Source organism: Microcaecilia unicolor, chromosome 1, assembly GCF_901765095.1.
Source record: "Microcaecilia unicolor chromosome 1, aMicUni1.1, whole genome shotgun sequence".
Classification (NCBI taxonomy): domain Eukaryota; kingdom Metazoa; phylum Chordata; class Amphibia; order Gymnophiona; family Siphonopidae; genus Microcaecilia; species Microcaecilia unicolor.
Window position 1 is genome coordinate 22,915,599 of NC_044031.1, and position 25,502 is coordinate 22,941,100.

General features: G+C 45.0%; 1 protein-coding gene across 1 annotated transcript in view; it reads left to right on the forward strand.

Annotated features, from left to right (window-relative positions):
* The first annotated feature begins 18,147 nt into the window (after window positions 1-18,147).
* The window catches only part of LOC115463439 (oocyte zinc finger protein XlCOF6-like), an 87,135-nt gene continuing 79,780 nt past the window's right edge, over window positions 18,148-25,502 (forward strand). Inside the window, exons 1-2 of the mRNA XM_030193937.1 lie at window positions 18,148-18,238; window positions 23,860-23,979. Coding sequence (XP_030049797.1) covers window positions 18,205-18,238; window positions 23,860-23,979 — 154 coding nt within the window. The 5' untranslated portion in view covers window positions 18,148-18,204. The remainder of the gene's footprint in view (window positions 18,239-23,859; window positions 23,980-25,502) is intronic.

The window sequence follows — 25,502 nt, forward strand, 5'->3', positions numbered from 1 at the left end:
GTCTCCCGTTCCCTCCCCTCCCCTTCCTTACCATGTTCCCTGGTGGTCTAGTGACGTCTTCGGGGCAGGAAAGAGCCCCCTCTTTCCTGCCCGGAGCGCTGCCTCCCCTGTCTATCATCCTTCTCGGTCTGGCTGGGGATTCAAAATGGCCGCCGAGAGTTGAACTCTCGCGAGGCCGCTTCAACTCTCGGTGGCCATTTTGAATCCCCAGCCAGACCGAGGAGGATGCAGCAGGCAAGGGCAGGCAGCGCTCCGGGCAGGAAAGAGGGGGCTCTTTCCTGCCCCGAAGAGAAGACGCTACTAGACCACCAGGGCTAGACAGTAAGTGAGGGGGGGGGGTATGTGATGGGGGGAGGGGACTATGTGACGGGGGGGGGGGAATAGGGGCGGAACCCGGACCTGAAGGGGGCGTGGCAGGGGCGGGGCATGAGGCGTGGCGGGGGCGGGGTAGGGGGCGTGACATGTGTCCTCTTTTTCAGAGGACACAAAATGGTAACCCTACCCAGAGGGAAAAGCAGGGAACCACAAGGGAAAAGGAGGAAAGCTAAACACACAGTCACCAGTGCACACTGCACTAACACTAACCTGGACCTTTAGCAAAAGCAAGCAGGGAAACTAGACACAAAGTCAGAAGTGCACACTGCACCACCCTACCTAAAGCAAACGTTGCAAAGGCCCTGAAGGGAAGAACACCACTTCCTTATCAAGGCCCTCCCTGATGATGTCACACTCCCTAGACCCAGGCAGACAGCACACTGAAACCCAGAGAGGCCCAACCCACACCAATGCAGCACCGTGAAGCACTTGAAGCCAGTACACCCAAAGAGAGGTAGAGCTAACTCAGTCCACACACACAGCTGTAGTAAAGTGAAACAATTAGAGTCATGCTGCTGGAAGCTGCCAGCATAGAGAGAGAGAGATAGCTCAGAAAGGACAGACAAAAGAAACAGAAGCCAGCTAAGAAGCTGACCCCCAGGAAAAAGATAAGTTTGAGAGGGGTTCTGACCACCATCATAACAGGTGGTAGGTCTATCAGGTCAGACATGTAGGCTGGGGCGTCGCCATGGATGATTTTGTGAGTTAGGGTACATATTTTGAATGTAATGCGTTCTTTGAGTGGGAGCCAGTGGAGCTTCTCTCGTAGGGGTTTTGCACTTTCATATTTTGATTTTCCGAATATGAGTCTAGCTGCCGTTTTCTGGGCTGTTTGGAGTTTTTTGAGTATTTGTTCTTTGCAGCCAGCGTAAAGTGAGTTGCAGTAGTCGAGATGACTGAGTACCAATGATTGTACTAGATTCCGGAAGATGTTCCTTGGGAAGAATGGTCTTACTGTTTTTAATTTCCACATTGAGTGGAACATCTTTTTGGCTGTGGTTCTCAAGTGTTAGGTGTCGATCAGTGGTAACTCCAAGAATTTTTAGGATTTCTGAAATTGGTAAATTTAGTTTTGGTGTGTTGATAGTGGTAAATTTGTTCGTATTGTGTTGAGATGTGAGTATTAGGCATTGGGTTTTTTCTGCGTTGAGTTTCAACTGAAATGCATCTGCCCATGAATGCATAATATGTAGACTTTGGTTGATGTCGTTGGCAATTTCTTTTAGGTCTTGTTTGAATGGGATGTAGATCATTACATCATCAGCGTATATGTATGGGTTGAGATTTTGGTTTGATAGTAGTTTGGCCAAGGGTATCATCATTAGGTTGAATATGGTCGGTGAAGGGGGGATCCTTGTGGAACTCCACATTCGGGTATCCATGTGGCTGATGTGATTGAGTTTGACGTCACTTCATATGAGCGTGTGGTTAGGAATCCCTTAAACCAATTAAGAACGTTGCCTCTGATACCGAAGTATTCAAGGATGTGTAGTAGAATTCCATGATCAAACATGTCGAAGGCACTTGACATGTCGAATTGTAGGAGTAGTATGTTCTTGCCGGTTGCAATTGTTTGTTTGAATTTACTCATGAGCGTAACTAGTACTGTTCCAGTACTGTGATTAGAACGAAATCCTGACTGGGAGTCATGTAGTATTGAGAACTTATTTAGATATTCTGTGAGTTGTTTGGTCACCATCCCTTCTGTTATTTTGGTTATTAAAGGAATGGATGCTACTGGTCTATAGTTGGTTTATTCACTCGCATTTTTCTTTGGGTATGGGGGTGAGTAGAATGTTTCCTTTCTCCTTTGGGAAGAGTCCATTTTGTAGCATAAAATTCACGTGTTTCGTTAGATCTGCTACAAAGTGTTGGGGGGCCGATTTCATAAGGTTGTTTGGGCATATATCTAGTTTGCAGTGAGATTTGGAGAATCTTTTAAGCGTTTGGAAGATGAGATCTTCCGATAGTATCTCGAATACAGTCCAAGTTCTATCTGCTGGGTATGCTCCAGGGTCTGGGTCTAGACAGTCTAGGAGTGTAGCGTATTCGAAGGGGCTGGCAGGTATTTTAAGTCGCAGTTTTTCTATTTTCTCCTTGAAGTACTTCGCGAGGTTGTCAGCTCCTGGTGTGTCTTTGTTGTTGTTCGTGACTGGTGTGGTGTCTAGTAGTTTATTCACAAGTTGGAAGAGTTTGTGTGTGTCCTTATATTTTGGTCCAATTTCAGTTTTGTAGTATAGTCTTTTGGTTTGTCTTATGGTATATTTATATTTTCTTCAGAGTTGTTTCCAAGCGTTAAGTGTGGTATTGTCTTTCTTTTTATTCCACGCACGTTCTAATTTCCTAACTTGTGTTTTGAGTTTTTTCAGTTCCTCGTTGAACCACGGTATTGAATTCTTTCTGTGCGAGGTTCTGGTTTGAGTTGGGGCAATGTTGTCTAATATTGTTCTACATCTATCATCCCATTCTAGAAGGAATTGGGTTGTGTCTGTATTTGTTGTCCATCCGTTATAGTAGATCGGTTGCCAGAATATTACCGGGTCTATTTTTCCTTTCGTGGTGTAGGTTTTTCATTCTTGTTTTTTGATTGTGGTTTTCGTTCGCCATTGGAGGGAGATGTATGCTTTGTAGTGGTCTGACCACGGTGTGGGTATCCATTTTGTATCTGCTAGTATAAGGTTTAAGTCTGGATCGAATTTATATATGATAATGTCTAGTGTGTGTCCTTTAGTGTGTGTTGGTTGTGCGTTTGGTACGTGAAGATCCCATAATTGTAGGAATTCTTTGCATTCTTGGGTACTTGTAGAGGTAAGATCTTCCAGGTGCAGGTTAATATCGCCTATTATGATAAGGTTTGAAGTAGAGACACATGTATTCGAGATGAAGTCCATGAGGTGTGTTTGGGAGTCTTGCCAGTTGCCTGGCTGTCTGTAAAGTAGGATTGCGTTAAGGTGTTCCTGCAAGTTTGGGTGATTGATTCTTACCGAGGCAATTTCAAGTTGAGGTAGGATGGATTCAGCTGTGGTTGTGATGGTGAACTCCGATTTGTATATTATGGCTATACCACCTCCTCTTTTCCCGTTTCTTGTCCAGTGGGTAATTTTGTATCCTGGTGGGCATAAATCTAGGATTATGGGATCTTTAAGGTCGTGGATCCAGGTTTCAGTTATGAATAGGAGGTCAAGATTGTCTGTGGTGATCCAGTCTGTTATAATCTCTGTTTTGTTTACTACTGACCTGGCGTTTACGTATCCCAGTTGGATTGGATGGTAAGGTGTGAACCAGGCCGTAGATGTATTAATTTTTATTAGTTGCCTGTTGTCTTGGTTTTTAGTTTTGTTGTTTCCTTTCTTCCCTTTCTGTTGGTTATTTCCGTATGTATTTGTTTTTCCTTTTAGTTGGTTGTTATTCTTTTGGTCTGGTAAGTTGTAATGGGTTGTCTGTAGGGTTTATGTATTGTGGGTAGGTTGTTGTTTAAGTTGGGGGTGGTCCATGCGTAGTGGATTAGGGGGATGAAGTAAATTATCATGAGTTGTTCTTTGGTGTTCATATTGGCTATGGTTCGTGGTATATGGTTGTGCTGAAGGTATTAGTGAATGATGTTTGTGTTAACAGTGGGTAATGTCTCATCTAAAGGATGTTGTAAAGGATGTTTAGAGGGTGTAGTTGGAGAGCCTACAGTGTACGCAGTACAGTATAAGCAATGTAGTATAAGCAGTACAACTTAAGCATTAAGCAGTGCATAAGCATACAGTATACGCAGTATAGTTTGAGCAGTACTGTGTAAGCAGTACAGTTTCAGCAGTGCAGTATAAGCAGTACAATTTAAACATAGGTGCATTTAGATCATCTGAAGCATGAAAGGTATTTGAGTCAATTTAAAGTATAATATCAGAGTAATAAAAGCTTCACTCAACTTTCACATCTAAAAATTCACCAGAGAAGCCACACAGGTGAAAAAACATATATATGTACTGAGTGTAATAAAAGCTTCATTTGGGTTTCAGATCTAAAATCTCACCAAAAGATTCACAAAGAAAACAAACAATTTCTATGTACTGAGTGTAATAAAAGCTTCATTCACCTTTCAAGTCTAAAAGCCTCACACAGGAGACAAACCATTTATATGTACTGAGTGTAATAAAAGCTTCACTCGCCTTTCACATCTAAAAGTTCACCAGATGATCCACACAGGCCACAAACCATTTAGATGTACTGAGTGTAATAAAAGGTTCACTGAACTTTCAACTCTAAAATTTCACCAGAGGAGCCACACAGGAGAAAAAGCATATATATGTACTGAGTGTAATAAAAGCTTTACTCTCACGTCTAGAAATTCACCAAAAGATTCACATCACAGAATAAGATGTTGGTTATTAATCATCTGGCACTTCCTACACTCATATAGCTTTGGAATTGTAGACTGGCTCCTGGCTGTGCTGGCTCAAATCACACAATGGCTGCCATGACGCTCCAGTGGCAATCTCGTGCTGCCGCTGAGAGTCATAACAACCATTTTGACTGGAGGACATAAGCTGGGTATGAATGGCTGGGAATTGATCCTGCCCTAATGTGTCACTAGATCACCAGAGCAGTAAGATAAGCCTAAGAGCAGCAGCAGCTGCAGCCTAGGGGTGGGCTTGTGGAGGGGAGCAGCACTAGCAGCCTAAGGGTGGGCTTGTCATATTTGAGGAAGGGTGAAGTGAGGTGGAGACCTATGAGCCGCAAAAAAAGTTTTGGTTTCAACAGAAAATGTGATGTTTAGCTGAAACCAGAACAAGGCTGAATGTGGGTTTCGGCTTGGGTTTGGTACCGAAGCCAAAACCAAAATTTGGTCAGTTTCTATTTTGTGTGCATATGAGGCCAGAACCAAACCTTCATGGATTCTGCTGCAAAGCACCCCAGACCTGTCACTACTGCCAAGGTGATGCTGCCAGAGTATGAAGAATGAATCTGGACATTTTTCTTTGTTTTCTACTATTTATGTGCTGAAATATTGGTACCAGGGACTTTCTCAGCGTCAAGACCTTGAAGGTGACACAGTGTTGCTATTATGTACAGTCCAGGGGCGTAGCTATGGGTGGGCCTGGGTGGGCCCAGGCCCACCCAATCATAGCTCAGGCCCACCCAGTTTCGCCTGATCCACCAATCGATTCTGTCTTTGGCTTAAGGAAATTGCCAGGGCTCCAGCCTCATTGGCTGTGCTCACAGCCACACACGCAGCAAAAAAAAAAAACAGGAGCTCTCTGCCTGCCTTGCCTTACCTCCGTTCCCCATGGCATGCAGACCAGTGTCACAGGAAATTTCTGCCACAAACATGAGGTTTGCAGCTCAAGGTTCTTGCTTCAGCCTTCAGGCCACCGAAGTACAGGCCGGGACTTGGAAGCCGGCAACAGTGAAGGCAGGGCTGCAGCTCAAAGAAGTTAGATATGTTAATCCTGTACCCTGCTTTCAAAAGGGAAGAGGTTCCAAGTGTCAGGATTCCTGTGATTGCTGAAATGTGTAGGCTGGGTCTGTTTTGAAAAAGCATACCTGAGTGTTTGATTACAGAGCTCTCTTTTACAACCTGTAGAGAAACATTCTTTGATAAATATCCCGGGGCAATTGCACTGCTAGTTACAATAGAGTACTGTTTGTTTTCATGCAGCTTTCAGAAATTTGCATGCCATGACTGCTTTGTGTATTTCATCACTTGCATATACCTCCTGCTTCCACCTTTATGCATCAATCTAGTCAAGATTCCTCAGAAGTTTGTCTCTTTCCCCTACCATCATCCCAAACAAAGCAAGTAGTCGTTTGAGCTGCTGCGCCATGTTGTCGTTCTTTAATGTTGGTAGCATGTTTATTTAATCTCACTTATATGTTCAAACATGCCAGCTTTTCATAGGTAAAGTAGTAAATTGTTATAAATCGTAATTAGTGTGTCATTTGGAGGAGTGGCAGATTATAGGGACACTCTAGCACTATTGTATTCATGTAGAGATTTTTTTTCTCCTGGAAAGAGCCACTAAAATAGATATATTATGAGAATCAGGTGCTCAACATCCAGAGTTTCTATCTATTTATTTACTTGTTTTAAGTTATTTATAACATTTATATTCCCACATTAAACATGAATTAGGTTGAAACCTGGGAGCATTTAAAATCTTTTTTTTCCTGTGCCTAGATCAAAAGAGAAAGATAGTCGGCATCCCTGCCAGCAAAGGTATGCCTTAAATGCTCGCATGGGGGGTGGAGGGGAGAGTGAAGAGTTCCCCCCCTAGACAGTGACGAGCCCACCCAGAAACCCACCAACAAATTTAAATGTGTTTTTGGGTGGGGGTGGGCTCAATGCCCAAGTTTTTTTAAAAAGTTGTATTTTTTTATGTTGGTGGGTTTTTGGGTGGGGAAGTCTCTGCAGTGCCCAGGCTAAAATAATAATAATATTGTTATTATTTAAAAGCTTTATATTTAATGTGGGCAGGTTTCTGGGTGGGGGTGAGGGGATGCCATACTAGGGAGTTATGGGTAAGGGGGTAGGACAGGGCTAATGCTAGGCTGCGTGCAGGGAGGGGTGGGGCAGATGCCTAGTTATCAGATGGATGGTGGGGAAGGGAAGGACTGATGCTGGGCTATGGGAATGGATAGTGGGGGTAGAGTAGAAGGGCTGGATCATGGTGGGATAGGGAAGGGAAAGGCCGATGCCAGGCTACAAGGATGGTTAGGGGGGTAAGGAAGCGAAGGACTGATGCCAGGCTACAAGACAATTTCTGATTTTTGGTCCTTAATTCTATAATTGATGAGGGTTGGTCTGTGTTCTGCGTGTGATCCAGCGGGTGAGAGATTTTGCTGGCATGTAGTTTGTGTGGATCTAGGATTCTGACTTGTCTGGCCTTTCCAATGAGATGCGAATTGCTGTTGTGTGTATTCACTGCTGCCTTTTTAAAGGTACTGTTATTGGCATTTGTATTCAGAATTGGTTAAAGTTTGCAACATAGACTCTAAGAAGTTACTTTGCAGGATTTTCTCTTACTTCACAAAGTACCTGGAGGTGAAGGGATTTTGTGTTGCTATTATTGAGGTGATACCCGAATTTAAATACATTTTTCCTATGGAAAGCTATAAGAGGAAACATTCTAGCTATGTTTTCTATATGCGACAAATTCCATAGTAGGTAGAAAAGGAAAATGTCTTCAAAGGTATATTTACCAAAATTTAAATGTTTGATTAATACAGCTTAATAAGGCATATATATTATAATGTAAAGTTGAAGGATATGTACCACATTTTATTTTGTCAGCATCAGAAGGGAGATAGAGTAGAGCTAGAGGAAGTGAAAAAGACTTCAACGTTTACTTAATCAGGCATTTGTTATAAAGCAAAGTTTGAAGGATCTATGCTATTGCTGTAATTATATTGCAGGATCCTGTCATGTGTAGTGAGATGTTTGCCATTATTGCAGACTTATGTCTGGTCAAGTTTAAGATATGGGATAATGTATTACAAATATCTGTTTTTCTATTAAGTATATATGTGGTTTATATTGATGCAGGGCAGCTGTTGGGCAGACTACTTAGAAATCCATCATACCTATATACATAGTGCCCACCCATATTAGCTCCAGGCTCACCCAAAATGTCAGGTCTGGCTACACCACTGGTACAGTCAATCATGGTACCTCTGCATTCCTCATCTGCCTTCTGTCTAACTGCCATGTGATAGCAAGTCTGATTGGCTGTACCAATGTCATTGTGCTCTGACTCCTCCAATCAGAGAGGCAGTATAAAGTGTGCAGATTTGCATATTGTCTGCTTGACCAATTGATTTTTGCAGTTAGGATTGGTTGAGTGATTACTACTACTACTATTAAACATTTCTATAGCGCTGCTAGACTTACGCAGTGCTGTACAAATTAACATGAAAAGACAGTCCCTGCTCAACAGAGCTTACAATCTAAATTGGACAGACGAACAGAGTGATGGTAACTAATACAAAAAATGGATCATTCGGAGGCCTGAGTTAATGCTCCTTCAGTTTGGGACTCTTTTTAACCTGCTTCCCATCTTTATTGTTGTTACTTCAGTTCATCCTACTGATCTGATATTTGCTTTATCCAGATTCTCCATATCCAGGGCATCCATTCTATTTCTTAATTGTGCTATACAGGATCTTGAAATCAATTTCTCCACAATGTTTCTATTTCATGTAGTTGGTGGTGTTTCCGTCATACTAATGTCCTTCAAGACTGTTTTGGTTTCTCTCTAAACAGTTTATTTTGATATTTCTGTTTTCTTCATATCTGAACAGTTTTGGTGCTTCAGCTGTCACTTAGAATTAATTATTGGATCCTATGAATTTAAGTTCTTCTTCTTCTATAAGTGTAGCATGTTCTACTTTCTTCTTCGTTATCTTTAGTACCTGCTCCCAACTGTGATCTTCATCCTTCTGTGGTTTTTAAATATTTGGGGCTTTGATTCCCACTGCAGCTTCTCCTGACCCTGGGTGTCATTCTCTAGTCTAGCTCTTTAGCTATAACAGTTCAGGCCCTTTCAGGTACCCCTGTAAATCCAGCAGAGAGGGAGTATAGGAGAGGAGATGTTTGTGAAGGGGGAGGAGGGAGGGGAGATGGGGGGATTTGTTACACAAGTACATAAGTATTGCCATGCTGGGACAGACCGAAGGTCCATCAAGCCCAGCATCCAAAAGTGGCCAATCCAGGTTACAAGTACCTGGCGAGATCCCCAAAAAGTACAATACATTTTATAAGCAGTGGATTTTCCCCAAGTCCATTTTTAATAATGGTCTATGGACGTTTCCTTTAGGAAGCCATCCAAACCTTTTTTAAACCCCACTAAGCTAACTGCTTTTATTTCATTCTCTGGAAATGAATTACAGAGTTTAATTACACGCTGAGTGAAGAAAAGTTTTCTTCAATTCGTTTTAAATTTACTACTTTGTAGCTTCATCGCATGCCCCCTAGTCCTAGTATTTTTGGAAAGCGTAAACCAGCTCTACCTATTCCACTCCACTCATTATTTTATAGACCTCTATCATTTCTCCTCTCAGCTGTCTTTTCTCCAAGCTGAAAAGAACAAGCTGTTTCAGCCTTTCCTCATAGGGAAGTCATCCCTTCCCCTTTATCATTTTTGTCACCCTTCTCTGCACCTTTTCTTTTTTTTTTTTTTTAATTTTTTATTTATGCTTTATTCAAATTTACATTTATGCAATACAACATAAATCGATCAAGACAAAAATAATGAAAATTCAGTTCAAAGTGGAAATTATCCAACATTATATCGACCACAAATTATGATCCAAGATCTAGGAAAATAACTGTAAAATCTAAAAATAGTCAATTTAAGTGAACAGAGAGAGGTGACGGTAAATCACAGCCGAGTAGCGCCTAATACAGTGCCTATTACAACATTATTCTTTAGAGGAAATAAATTCTTGTAATTTCTCTGGGTCAAAGAAAATGTATGATATGGAATTAATAGTAATAAGACGTTTACAGGGAAACCTCAATTGAAAGGTTCCTCCTAAACGGAGAACTCTTTCTTTTAACAACAGGAAAACTTTTCTTCTTCTTTGGGTATCCTTGGAAAAGTCTGGAAAAATCTGTATTTTTGACCCTAGAAAAGTGGAGTTCATATGGCGAAAATAAAGTCTCAGGATATTATTACGATCTGTTTGCAGAGCAAATGTAACAAGCAATGTAGTTCTCTCAGTTATGACATAAGTACATAAGTAATGCCAAACTGGGAAAAGACCAAGGGTCCATCGAGCCCAGCATCTTGTCCACGACAGCGGCCAATCCAGGCCAAGGGCACCTGGCAAGCTTCCCAACGTACAAACATTCTATACATGTTATTCCTGGGATTTTGGATTTTTCCAAGTCCGTTTAGTAGCGGTTTATGGACTTGTCCTTTAGGAAACCGTCCAACCCCTTTTTAAACTCTGCTAAGCTAACCGCCTTCACCACATTTTCTGGCAATGAATTCCAGAGTTTAATTACACGTTGGGTGAAGAAAAACTTTCTCCGATTTGTTTTAAATTTACTACACTGTAGTTTAATCGCATGCCCCCTAGTCCTAGTATTTTTGGAAAGCGTGAACAGATGCTTCACATCCACCTGTTCCACTCCACTCATTATTTTATATACCTCTATCATGTCTCCCCTCAGCCGTCTCTTCTCCAAGCTGAATAGCCCTAGCCTCCTTAGTCTTTCTTCATAGGGAAGTCGTCCCATACCCGCTATCATTTTAGTCGCCCTTCGCTGCACCTTTTCCAATTTCACTATATCTTTCTTGAGATGCGGCGACCAGAATTGAACACAATACTCAAGGTGCGGTCGCACCATGGAGCGATACAACGGCATTATAACATCCTCACACCTGTTTTCCATACCTTTCCTAATAATACCCAACATTCTATTCGCTTTCCTAGCTGCAGCAGCACACTGAGCAGAAGGTTTCAGTGTGTTATCGACGACGACACCCAGATTCCTTTCTTGGTCCGTAACTCCTAACGTGGAACCTTGCATGACGTAGCTATAATTCGGGTTCTTTTTTCCCACATGCATCACCTTGCACTTGCTCACATTAAACGTCATCTGCCATTTAGCCGCCCAGTCTCCCAGTCTCGTAAGGTCCTCTTGTAATTTTTCACAATCCTGTCGCGAGTTAACGACTTTGAATAACTTTGTGTCATCAGCAAATTTAATTACCTCACTAGTTACTCCCATCTCTAAATCATTTATAAATATATTAAAAAGCAGCGGTCCTAGCACAGACCCCTGAGGAACCCCACTAGCTACCCTTCTCCATTGTGAATACTGCCCATTTAACCCCACTCTCTGTTTGCTATCCTTCAACCAGTTTTTAATCCACAATAGGACATTTCCTCCTATCCCATGACCCTTCAATTTCCTCTGTAGCCTTTCATGAGGTACCTTGTCAAACGCCTTTTGAAAATCCAGATATACAATATCAACCGGCTCCCCTTTGTCCACATGTTTGTTTACTCCTTCAAAGAATTGAAGTAAATTGGTCAGACAAGATTTCCCCACAGAAAAGCCGTGCTGACTCGGTCTCAGTAATCCATGTCCTCGGATGTGCTCTGTAATTTTGTTTTTAATAATAGCCTCTACCATTTTCCCCGGCACCGACGTCAGACTCACCGGTCTATAATTTCCCGGATCTCCCCTGGAGCCTTTTTTTTTTAATGGGCGTTACATTGGCCACCCTCCAATCTTCCAGTACCACGCTCGATTTTAAGGATAAGTTGCATATCACTACTACTACTACTACTACTACTATTTAGCATTTCTAAAGCGCTACAAGGCATACGCAGCGCTGCACAAACATAGAAGAAAGACAGTCCCTGCTCAAAGAGCTTACAATCTAATATCACTAGCAGTAGCTCCGCAAGCTCATTTTTCAGTTCTATCAGTACTCTAGGATGAATACCATCCGGTCCATGAGATTTGCTACTCTTCAGTTTGCCGAACTGCCCCATTACGTCCTCCAGGTTTACCGTGAAGTCAGTAAGTTTCTCCGACTCGTCCGCTTGAAATACCATTTCTGACACCGGTATCCCACCCAAATCTTCCTCGGTGAAGACCGAAGCAAAGAATTCATTCAGTCTCTCCACTACGTCTTTGTCTTCCTTAATCGCCCCTTTTACCCCTCGGTCATCCAGCGGCCCAACCGATTCTTTTGCCAGCTTCCTGCTTTTAATATACCGAAAAATTTTTTTACTATGTTTTTTTGCATCTAATGCTATCTTTTTTTTGTAATCCCTCTTGGCCTTCTTTATCTGCGCCTTGCATTTGCTTTGACACTCCTTATGCTGCTTCTTGTTATTTTCAGATGGTTCCTCCTTCCATTTTCTGAAGGCGTTTCTTTTAGCCCTAATAGCTTCCTTCACCTCACTTTTCAACCAGGCCGGCAGTCTTTTGGAGTTCCGTCTTTCTTTTCTAATTCGCGGAATATGTATGGCCTGGGCCTCCAGGATGGTATTTTTGAACAGCGTCCACGCCTGTTGTACAGTTTTTACTCTCTCAGTTGCCCCCCTAACTTTTTTTTTTTACCGTTCTTCTCATTTTATCATAGTCTCCTTTTTTAAAGTTAAACGCTAACGTATTTGACTTTCTGTGTACAGTTACTTCAAGGTCGATATCAAAACTGATCATATTATGGTCACTGTTATCAAGCGGCCCCAGTACCATAACATCCCTCACCAGATCATGCGCTCCACTAAGGACCAAGTCTAGAATTTTTCCTTCTCTCGTCGGCTCCTGCACCAGTTGCTCCATAAAGTTGTCCTTGATTTCATCAAGGAATTGTATCTCTGTAGCGTGTCCCGATGTTACATTTACCCAGTCTATATTTGGATAATTGAAGTCGCCCATTATTATCACATTGCCCATTTAGTTCGCGTCTCTGATTTCTTTTATCATTTCTGTGTCTACCTGCTCATCCTGGCGAGGCAGACGGTAGTACACTCCTATCACCATTTTTTTTCCCCTTTTATACATGGAATTTCAACCCACAATGATTCAAAGGTGTGATTTGTGTCCTGCTGAACCTCCATAGAACTTTCTAGGAAGTCAGTTAAATTCGTAGCAGCTTGAGGATTTTGAGGAATATCACCCCTTCTTGCACCAGAAATGTATTGTACTCTAATAATAGGTGGGAATCCCTCGAAGGGGACCCCCAGTATCTCATGCACATATTTTCTCAACATTTCCAGTGCTGGGATAAGTGGATATTTTGGAAAATTAAGAAAACGTAAGTTATTAATACGAATTTGATTTTCAAAGAAATCTATTTTACGCTGCTAAAAATTAGAGCTTTTCATCAACATTTCTGTTGAAGATTTCACAACTTTAAAGTCATTGTCCAAAACATTCAATTTAGTTGTATGCTCTGCAACTTTAAGAGAGATATCTATTTGAGTTTGCTTTACCTCCGCCAATTCTCCCGTTAGGATTCGGGCAATCTGTTGTATGTTGGAGTTTAGGCCTTGTATCGCTTCCCATAATGCTTCTAGGGTAATAGTTGTAGGTCTTTTCAAATCTCCCAGCACTACGGAGGGCACGCTCAGATTCACTGTGGACGATACACTCGCCTGCAACGGTGTTCCTTCTGGCGTTGAAGCAGCGGGGTCTCCTCAAACGAGCGCAGGGGACCGACTTCCGGATACCTCGCTCCATTCCACCACTGAATCCTGCCTCTCTCCTGGCCTTGGGGGTACAGCCGTTGGGGGAGGGCTCAACGAGACTCCCTCGGCGCTCAGGTCAGTAAGATTGTCTGGACCGCCCGTAGCTAGACCGCCAGCTCCCGTCGTCAGCAATCCCACTTCTGCTAGAGTCATCTGACGCAACGGAGCTGGTTCCACCCTGCCTGCGGAGATAAGTGCACTGGGTTTACCCTTTCACTTGCCCATAATGGTAAACGAATCTCCGTGTGCAGATTTTAGTGGAGTTAGGAGAGAGCTAGACGCACGTCCGCTCTGCTAGACACCATCTTGGATCCTCCTCTGCACCTTTTCTAATTCCACTATATCTTTTTTGAGGTGCAGTGACCAGAATTGAACACAATATTCAAGGTGCGGTCGCACCATGGAGCGATACAAGGGCATTATATCGTCCTCATGTTTGTTTTCCTTTCTTTTCCTAATAATACCTAACATTCTATTTGCTTTCTTAGCCGCCGCAGCACACTGAGCAAAAGGTTTCAATGTATCATCAACGACGACACTAGATCCCTTTCTTGGTCGGTGACTCCTAATTTTTCACAATCCTCCCATAATTTAACAACTTTGAATAACTTTGTGTTGTCAGCAAATTTAATTACCTCACTAGTTACCCCCATCTCTAGGTCATTTATAAATATCTTAAAAAGCAACGGTCCCAGCATAGACCCCTGGGGAACCCCACTAACTACTCTTTTCCATTGAGAATACTGACCATTTAACCCTACTCTCTGTTTTCTATCTTTTAACCAGTTCTTAATCCACAATAGGACACTACCTCCTATCCCATGACTCTCCCAATTTCCTCTGGAGTCTTTCAGGAGGTACTTTGTCAAACGCCTTTTGAATATCCAGATACACAATATCAACCAGCTCACTTTATTTTTAATTTTTTTGTGCAGAATTCCCCTATTATAAGGGCTGCCGTCTCCCTCAGGCATAAAATACCCCACCCCTTTTTTTCATGCACTTTCATGCAAACCTCCCACCTTATTCCCATGGCACACACACACCCCATCCACCCTTTTCCAGCCCCCCCCCCATACTCCATCAACCTTTTCCCTGTTCCACCCTGCATACATACTCCATCCACTTTTCTTCCGGTTCCCCTCCCCTCCTGCACATACACCATCCATATTTTTTCCAGCCCCCCTCCCGCACCGACTCCAGCCAGCTTTTTTCTCAGTCCCACTGCCCGCACATACACTGCAGGCACCTCTTTTTCCAGCCTCCCTCCCTGCATTCACACTCCATCTACCCTTTTCCAGGCCTCCCCCACACACATATTTTTCCAGCCCCCCTCCCTGCACCCACTGTCCACATTTTTCCAAAGACCTCCTCCTGTGCTGTAGGAGCAGAAGGAGAAGCTGTACAGCCTTAGGTCAGGCTGCTTTCTGCTCCTCTGCCATCCCAGTCCTGACTGTTCCATTGAGCCACGCAGGCCTTTGTACAGCCATGTAGTTTAAAGAACCACTGGGAACTAAGGCAGCAGATGAGGAAGCAGCCCAACCTGTGGCTGTGTAGCTCCTCTTCCAGACCGATGAGTGTGGAGGGAGGGAGTCACAGAGTTCCTTTCTGGCTGCTGTGTCTGCAAAGGGAACTGCACATAATTCTGCACAGTCTTTGTGTCTGTGGGGACTCTGCATTGTGCAGAACTCCTTCAGGAGTAATATTTCAGACCACCCAATGCTGGGGCTCAGCAGGTCAAAGGCAGAAATTTCTCTGTTTATATATAATACTCCTGGCGAAATTCCACACAAAAAATATTCAAAATTCTGCAAGTTTGTCATAGTTTAAATAATATTTTTGCACCCACAGCCATCCACCTTTATTCCCAGCCCCCTCCCTGCACGCACACTTCATCCACCTTTCTTACAGCCCTCCCCCCTGTACACAGATACCATCTACATTTTTCCAGCCCCCCAGTGAGGCCAGTCCGTCCCATATGCAGGTAGTAAGGGGGTACACTGAGTAGTCCCGCAGCTCAGCTCTGCCGGTCCCCTAGCCACTCTTTGCTTGGAGGAGCAGGAGGAGGGAGGGTGGAAGTGGGGTTGACATACTTGGAGGGAGAGGAGGGTGGGGGGTGACACACTTGGAGGGAAGGGGGTGCTCCGCCCCAGATGGCAACCAAGCTATGTATGTCACTGCCAACCCCCTTCCTGCACCCACACTTCATCCACCTTTTTTACAGCCCTCCTCCCTGTAGATACCATCCATATATTTTCCAGCCTCCCTCCCTATACCCACACTTAATCCACCTTACAGCCCCTCTCCATGTAGGCAGATACTATCCATATTTTTCCATTCCCCCACACTCCATCTTTTTCCAGTCCCCCCCCCTGCACCCATAGTCCATCCACCTCTTCGAGCCCACACACTCCACCCATTTTTTCAGCCCCCCCCCCCCGAACAAACACTCTATGTTTATCTACATTGTTACAGATCCCCCACCCTGTACTCACCGATCCAGTTCGGTAGGAGGAGCTGCAAAGGCTTCTTTAAAATGACCACTGTGACTTCCTGCAGAATGCATCCGCGTGGCCTAGTGGTTGGGATGGTGGACTCTGGTCCTGGGGAACTGAGGAACTGAGTTCAATTCCTACTTCAGGCACAGCTCCTTGTGACTCTGGGCAAGTCACTTAACCCTCCATTGCCCCAGGTACAAATAAGTACCTGTATATGTAAGCCGCATTGAGCCTGCCATGAGTGGGAAAGCGCGGGGTACAAATGTAACTAAAAAAAAGTCTCAAAGGCCATTTTGAAGAAGTTGCGGCATCAGGCAGAGCAGCAGCGGGCAGGAAAGAGTGGGGTTCTTTCCTTCCGCAGAGGCCACTAGACCACCAGGGCCCGAGGAGGGTCCACTGAAGCTCGGGGTGGGCGGAGCAGGCCAGTCAGCCATCCTTTTATCCTCATTACCGCGGGATAGAACTAATTGCGCTCCCCATTCCCACAGTACTACCCTGTGATTTTTGTTTTTAAATTTTCCGATTCTGCGCGAAAAAGGTAAATCTTGCATGGCTGTGGAATTCTGCGTTAAATACTGCATTGAGCAGTTGCACAGAATTCTGCCAGGATTAATATAATTTGCAGACACTATTACAAAGCAATTATTGCAACTAGAAACCAGTTACACAGAATCTGAGAAACAAAATCTAATCTCCCTTTGTAGGACCCCTGATTTCTCTCCTGCCCTCAGGACAGGAGGGTCCCACAATTGCATTCCCTAGCCCCAGATCTGCTTGGGGTCCCCACTGTAAAGTGTCCCAGGTTAGAAAGCTGCAGCAGTATTTGCAACAAAACAAGAATTTGGGGACAATCTCCTAACTGAGGGGAACCTTTTGCAGTTTGCAGGATTAGAAATTAATTTGGGTTTTTTTCTGGTTGAGGGAGAGGAGCTGAAGGATTTGTCTTTTGCAGTGCAGGAAGAAGGGACAAAAGGGCTGAAGCTGAGATTTGGAGCTGGAAGTTACTAATTAATCTGCAAATGAATGGAACAAGTAAAAGATTAATGTCAACCTCCGTCCTGTGGACATTGAGAGCTAAGCCTGTTAAGAGAAACGAGTCGACGAGGCTGGCAGCCTTTTCTTGTTGACTGTACCCCTTTTAGTGCTGATTGGTCAGAATCGTGCCTGGGGTGGGACTAGCAGTAGAAGAGTCCGCCCTCTTCCACTGATAAGGGAGGGAAGAGAAACTCCTGGAAAGGACAAAGCTCCTCTTCCCGCCACGATTAACATTCTGACCAATCAGAAGTAAAAGGGGTGGAGAGAAGAAAAGACTGTTTTCAATCTAACCTCCTTTGCTGTGAACCAGATCAGGAGTTCTCAGTCTAAAGTCCCACCCTCTCTACTTGTCCTTTGTCTGTGCAGCAGAGCAGGAGGTCGAGACTTTTTCATTTGCAGATTAACAAGGTATTTGCAGCTTTAAATCTCAGGTTCTGCCCTTGTGTCCCTTCTCCCAGCACTGCAAGAGTCAAATCTTCAGCGCCTCCTCCTCAGCCAGAGAAAGATCCCTAGAGGAAAATGCCTGCAGGAGCTTCTGTTCAGGTAGGAGATTGTCCCTATCTTCCTGTTAATTTGTTACAAATACTGCTGCACCTTTCAAACCTGGGACACACTGCACAGGCTGGACCCCAAGCAGACCTGGGGTAGGGACTCTGGGATCCTCCTGTGGGGAGAGAGATCAGAGGTCCTACAAAGGAAGATTTTGTGTCCCAGCTTTCTAGTTGCTATAATCCTGCTCTGTGATGGTCTCTGCAAATCATATACATCCAAAAATCTGTCCCTCTGCTTTGCTGAGCCCCAACCCTGGGTGGACTAAAATATAACCCTGTTGTGGGAAAGGGGATGGGACTTGATATACTGCCTTTCTGTGTGTGTTATGTAGTCCTAAATTATATGAATCCAGCAAAACTTTCCCTGCCCCAGTGAGCATCAGCTTTCGGAAATCTCCTCATGGATGCAATGCAGAAGATGCTGAGTGAGTTTCTGGTTTGTATTTCAGATGCGGGTGACATTTGAGGAAATCGCTGTCTCTTTCTCCCAGGAGGAGTGGGAGTATTTAGATGAAGAGCAGAAGGAGCTTTACAGGGAGGTGATGAAGGAGAATTATCAGACCCTGATCTCACTGGGTAAGGGATAAGTTTACAGTTTTATTAGTAGTATTTGGGCATCATTATAAAGCCAAAATGCAAACCCAGAGAAAAAGATCACATAAAAAAAAATCAAATATATTAATGCTCTAAAGTAAAATTATGTAGAAACACTGCTGCACTCAAACTGATCACATCAGTGGAAATATAGCCAGTAATTGACAGTGTTTTATCACAAACTGGCACCTATTAATCACAGGTTAAAACTCTCCAGTATATATCTCCTGTTAAAGTAGTCAAGCAGATAAAGAAAGTATCTTTTCATGACAATAATAAACAATGAAAATGACTTGAAATATTGCTGTGTCCATATTCATCATCTGGTAATTGAAATACATTTTTTACACTTTTGCATTTATTGACATTTAGGCCCCACATTAGCCGATTGAGTTCAGTGTGGCTTACAATTAGACAATAAATCATCCTATGTAATAATTCACACCTCCAACATTCTGAGGCTACCTGGAACCGTGGATCATGTTGGAGTAGATAATAGTGATGTCACACAACCCACACCAGATTGACCAGTAGAAGGGAGAGGGGCGGAGCCACGATACAGGGAGCAGCGAATCAGCACAACACAGGGAATGCACAGCAGCAGGAACAGAAGCCTCTCTCACACAGTCACATACACTCTCTCAAACATACACACTCAGAGGAAGACCTTACTAGCGCCTGTTTCCTTTCAAACAGAAATGGACCTTTTTTACTAGTACAATAATAAAAGGGTAATTCCTTAAATTGATAGCAGAGTAAAAATTACATAGCAATCTCTTAACACCTGTATTATTTGTAGCTTAAATCTTAGGGGTCCTTTTACTAAGCCGCAGTAAAAAGTGGCTTGTGGTAGTGTAGGCGCAGGTTTTGGGCGCACGCAGAAATATTTTTCAGCGCATGTACCAAAAATTCCTTTTAAAAATGTTTGCCGAAAATGGACGTGCAGCAAAATCAAAATTGCCACGTGCCTATTTTGGGTGTCTGACCTTACCGCCAGCCATAGACCTAGGGTAAGGACCTACACGCGTCCGAAAAAATATATATTTTTCAGACGTGCGTAGCAGATGCGTGCCAAAAATGAAATTACCTCATGCTACCCCCAAATGACCTAGAGATGGGGGTAACTAGTGAGGTAATTAAATTTGCTGACGACACAAAGTTATTCAAAGTTAGTTAAATCACGGGAGGATTGTGAAAAATTACAAGAGGACCTTACGAGACTGGGGGACTGGGCGTCTATAAATGGCAGATGACGTTTAATGTGAGCAAGTGCAAAGTGATGAATGTGGGAAAGAGGAGCCCAAATTATAGCTACGTCATGCAAGGTTCCACGTTAGGAGTCTCCAACCAAGAAAGGAATCTAGGTGTCGTTGATGATATGTTGAAACCTTCTGCTCAGTGTGCTGCTGCAGCTAAGAAAGCAAATAGAATGTTAGGTATTATTAGGAAAGGAATGGAAAACAAAAATGAGGATGTTACAATACCTTTGTATCCTCAATAAACTGAAGAAAAATCTATAGAAAATAAAACCTTCTAATATGTAAAAGTAAAACTCACTGTGGTAATGTGAATGAGGAAGGCCCGGAGCCTAGATAGAACAGAGTCACACAGTGGATTAAGGTGAGTGAAAATAATATTTATTAAAGGTGTCAGGTAATAATAATAACATTTATTCTTATATTCTGCATGTTCCAAAAAAAAATTAGTCCAACACGGATAGCAAGTTAAAGAAAAACTGGCACAGTCTGGAATTGCAATAGATAATTAAGAGAGATCTAACAATTATAATTATTAAAAACTATGGGCCTTGTTTACTAAGCAGCGCTAAGAGCGCGCTAGCGTTTTTAGCGCATGCTAAACACTAAAGACACAGATTCCTGTGGGTGTCTTTAGCTAACATTAGCTAGTCAGAAATCATCCAAAATAGTTCCACAAATCAAGCCTTGTCATCCGTATCACCCTCCCCCCTCCCAGGAGTTCTGACAGCTCTATCTGTCACAACATAGTGTTATATATTACTGTCCAGAGATGTGTGGTGAGGTTAACCATTGTTCATAAGGGTTCCAAATTTTCTTACGTTGCACCAGATGGCCAGTCCGCATCGCCGTGAGTTTCGACATCATGCAGGATTCTCTGAAGGCCAGGGAGTGATGGTTGCTTCCAAGCTGCAGCTAGAACCATCTTACTTGCCACAAATACTTGGCCAGCAAATTGGTGTATAGGATTCTGAACCCCCTGAGGTTTGAAATGTAGTAAACAGTGGTCCATTTTCATTGGGTATGTCACCCCAGTAACCTCCGTAATAAATTTCAGCACCTCAATCCAATAAGTCTGAGCATGTTTGCAGGTCCACATAATCTACTTAGATTTCAGCAAAGCTTTTGACACGGTTCCCCACAGGAGGCTCTTGAATAAACTAGACGGGCTGAAGATAGGACCCGAAGTGGTGAACTGGATTAGGAACTGGTTGACGGGCAGAAAATAAGATGATACCTTTTTTATTGGACATAACTTAATACATTTCTTCATTAGCTTTCGAAGGTTGCCCTTCTTCGTCAGATCGGAAATAAGCAAATGAGCTAGCTGACAGTGTATATAAGTGAAAACATTCAAGCATTACTATGACAGTCTGACAGGGTGGGAGGATGGGGGTGGGTAGGAGGTATGCATGGGGACATCAAAGCATATCATTGATATTCTAACAGGATGGGTGTGGATAGGTGAGGGGTGGGGTGATCAACAGAGAAATACAGCTTTATGGTTTATAATAGGATAGGAACCCCAGATCCTTGTTAAGTCCTTTCTGTTGGGTGTTAAAATATTCAATCATTCTGACTTCAAAGGTCTTACGTTCTTGTATGGTTTTAAAGTTACCTTTCAGGATTCTCATTGTGAAGTCACTGGTACAGTGTCCTGGTCCTGTAAAATGCTGACCAACAGGGGTGGGAGCCCTACTGGCACCAATATTGTTCATGTGATGTCTATGTAAATTGAATCTTCTCTTAAGCATCTGGCCTGTTTCTCCAATATAGCATCCTTCATTACATTTTTTACACTGAATGATATATACCACATTGGAAGATGAGCAAGTGAAAGATTCCTTTATGTTGAATATCTTTCCTTTGTGGATGACTGTACCAGTGACTTCACAGTGAGAGTGGACTAACACGGCTACCACACTCCTTCCTTGTAGAAAACTAGGGCGAAGGGGGGCCTCCATTTATAATGGATTCCCATATCTTGTAGTCTTTGAGTAACTGGCTTGAGTTCCGCTCTGCGCTTTAGTGTAATAGCAGCTAAGTCCTGGTAGACTTCCACCTCATACGTGTCCCACTTAAAGTTCGGGGTGTGCCGCGCCACTTTTGCCACTTGCTCCTTCATCTTATAATCTCGGAAGCAAACTATTATGTCCTTAGGTAGATTAGCCCATGGGGATCCGAACGCTCGACGGGCCCTCTCCAGGTATATCAACGCAGGCTCTATCTCCGTGCCGCTTGCTGTCAGGAGGTCACTTACTAGCTTTTGTACCGTCTCCTCGCAATTTGAGTAGGCGGGGGTCTCCGGCAGTCCCCGAAACCACAGATTGCATCTGCGGCTGCGATTCTTCAGGACCTATTGCTGTGCCAATTGCATTTCTGCAATTTGGTGATCCAGGGCACCAATAGTCTCTGAGTGGGAGTCCAGTCTAGTTTCTGCCTCTTCAAGCCTGGACCCGAGCTCCCGTATCTCACCCTTCAGGTCCGCCCCAAGAGTCCCCAGCTTGCCTCTCATGTCTTTTAAATCTGACCTGATTTCTCGCAGCCATTGCTTCCATTCTGGCCCCAGCTCTTCCGCAGGTCCCCCTTGGTCCGTGCCTGTGCCAGCGGCCATCGGAGGTGTTATCTCTGCGGGGGGGGGGGGGGGGGGGTGGTATGCTGTGCTCGCTCTTGCCGGCTGTGCGGCTCGGCCAACATTTTGTTTTTCCCTCGCGGTGCCGAAGAGTATGCAAAGCGGGCAAAATCTAGCTTCTCCGTCTCTGCCTGCATCCAGCTTTTTACCCCCCTCTCTGCCACTCGCTCCTCCGCACTCTGGTGGCGGCAATCCTGCTATTTAAAATGGGCTGTTTTTCACCTTCTGCCCGCGGGTTACACGGAGCTCCGCTTTTAAGCAACCATGCCACTCGGTGACGTCACTTCCTGCTTTGGAAATTTCAAATACTGAAGGCAGAAGGGGCTAGCCGTCCAAGGGTCACTGTGGTTTTTCAGTGTTCTCTATCTCCACCTGCTGGTAGGCGGATACAACCCATCAGTTAATGGATTCATCAGCTGTGACTAAAGGAAAGAAAATTACCAAGGTAAGAACCTAATTTTCCCTTCTCTCCTTCTAGCCCCGTGGCCCCCTCACCGAGTCTTCCAGTCCCCCGAGCCACCGGTAGCCTCAACGAGAAAGCAGTACGCCCGCTGCTTTAGACCTGCTCCTGAAGCCCTTCTCTCTCCTACAGTTTCCCACCTAAGCAGGAACAGGAAGCTGACGGAGAGGAAGACTTCTGGGGCAGGCGTAAAGCATTAAAGCAGTGTGCATACTTCTTTCTTGCTGAGGCTGCCGGCAGCTGGGGGGTGGGATTGGAAGACATGGGGGGCGGGGGAGCGATACCAGATGCTGCAGGGCTGGAAGGAGAGAAAGAGAGATTCTGCCTGCAGCTGCACCACTCAGTCAGGGCAATGCCAGGCAGGAAAAATGGGGTCACAATCCCAAGGATTTCCACTCGGGTGGCAGCTCATTTGGGGGTTAAGGGGAAATGTCCCCCTCCCCACAAACTACGTCCATGATTTGGGTGTTTGCAACCCTTGGACATTTTTCTGTCATAATTGAACAAAGCAAAAACATCAAGGCCTAAAAGTTAGACTTTTTGGTCAGTATCTGTTTTAATCACGACTGAGTCACAAAAAGGTTCCCTAAATGACCACTGGAGGGATTAAAGTGTGACCCCCCTCCTACCCCACAAAGAAGTGAAAGAGACAGTTTCATACGCTATGGCCAGTCCTATTACAGCAGCAAGCAGGTCCCTGCAGTCACCTAGAGGTCGGTACAGTGCACTGTAGAGAAGGGAATCCAGGCCCATATCCCATTGGTACACGTGGTGGAAAGTGTGAGCCCTCCAAAACCCACCAAAAACCTACTGTACCCACTTATAGGTGATATCTGCATCCACAAGGGCTGTCGTAGTGGTGTACACACTAGGTTTTGGGGGGGGGGGGGGTAATGGTGAAATGTGTACCTGGAACCTTTTATGTGAAGTGCACTGCAGTGCCCCCTAGGATACCCCACTGCTCTGATGGGATGTCTGTGTGGCCAGTGTATTAAAAATCCTCCCCCCCCCCCCCAATACGTCCCAATGACTTGATTTTGTGCGTTTTTCATTAAGACTTTTTTTTTTTAAGTCCAAAAAGATAGACACACTGAGTACCACAAAGTCTAGCAAATGGCCATTTTTGAAACAAAACGATATATATTTTTCGCTATGTTTATCACTTGAATTTTGGACGTTGTTGGTTTTAGACGTCTTATCAAAAATGCCCCTCTTGCTGGTTTTGGGAAACCTAATGCAGTTTTCTTAACCCCAGGAACAGGCTCTACGACCGTCATTCCTGACATTATATCCCACATTGAACAAGGGGAAGAGCCGTATATCAGGGATGAACCGGGACCAGAAGAAAGAGAAACTGGGAAAAGCAACTGCTCAGGTGAGTGGGGTAAAAGTCTGAGATGAAGTGTGGCTTGTCTTTGAGCAGGAATGAGGTACTCAGGCCCTTAGACAGGGGCAGAGATCTATTTTATTTATGGTGAAACCTCTTTATTGCTATATAACAACAGATGAAAAGCACATTTTGCAAATACACAGAAAAGTAGATCAGACCAGGGCCGTGCCGATGCGGTAAGCGAGGTAAGCGCCGCAGGGGGGCGCCCACCTCTGGAGGGCGCCGCCGCGGAGCTTACCCTCGCCCCGCCGAGGCCTTTAAATCTTTTGGTCGCCCCGGGTGTCACCAGAAAGGGGGGTGCCGCCGCTCCCGCTGTCTTCATCCTGGCACCCCCCCCGCACCAGCCCTTTAAATTTATTTGCCGACGCGATAGCGAGCGCAGCACCTCGTGTGGAAGTAAAGGAAGTGGATCCGATCATCTCATTGGGCCTTCCCTCACTGTCCCGCCCTCCTCTGACGCAACTTCCTATTTCCTCTAGGGCGGGACAGTGAAGGAAGGCCCAATGAGATGATCGGATTCGCTTCTTTTACTTCCACACGAGGTGCTGCGCTCGCTAGCGCGTCGGCAATTTCTTTTTAAAAACGGGTGGCAGGGAGAAGACGAGGCAGGGTGAGGGTGGGGGACAGATGGGGTGACCGTGAAGGTGGGGGAGGACTCCGATAGCAGAAGGGACTGGGTGGGAGACAGATGGGGTGAGGGGGACTCGGATGGGCAGAAGGGACTGGGTGGGAGCCAGATGGGGTGAGGGGGACTCGGATGGGCAGAAGGGACTGGGTGGGAGACAGATGGGGTGAGGGTGGGGGGCACTTGGATAGCAGAAGGGACTGGGTGGGAGCCAGATGGGGTGAGGGGGACTCGGATGGGCAGAAGGGACTGGGTGGGAGACAGATGGGGTGAGGGTGGGGGGCACTTGGATAGCAGAAGGGACTGGGTGGGAGCCAGATGGGGTGAGGGGGACTCGGATGGGCAGAAGGGACTGGGTGGGAGCCAGATGGGGTGAGGGGGACTCGGATGGGCAGAAGGGACTGGGTGGGAGACAGATGGGGTGAGAGTGGGGGGCACTTGGATAGCAGAAGGGACTGGGTGGGAGCCAGATGGGGTGAGGGGGACTCGGATGGGCAGAAGGGACTGGGTGGGAGACAGATGGGGTGAGGGTGGGGGGCACTTGGATAGCAGAAGGGACTAGGTGGGAGACAGATGGGGTGAGGGGGACTCGGATGGGCAGAAGGGACTGGGTGGGAGACAGATGATGGGGTGAGGGTGCGGGGCACTTGGATAGCAGAAGGGACTGGGTGGGAGACAGATGGGGTGAGGGGGACTCGGATGGGCAGAAGGGACTGGGTGGGAGACAGATGGGAGAAGGGGCATGGAGCTGGAACTGGGGTCTGAAAAGTGAGCAGGAGGGAGAATGGGGTCATGCCTGGGGCAGGGGTGGATGGGAGAATCAATGGATCTGGAACTAGGGGCAGCCGCAGGTGGGAACTGGGAGCCGAAAAGAGGGGGCAGT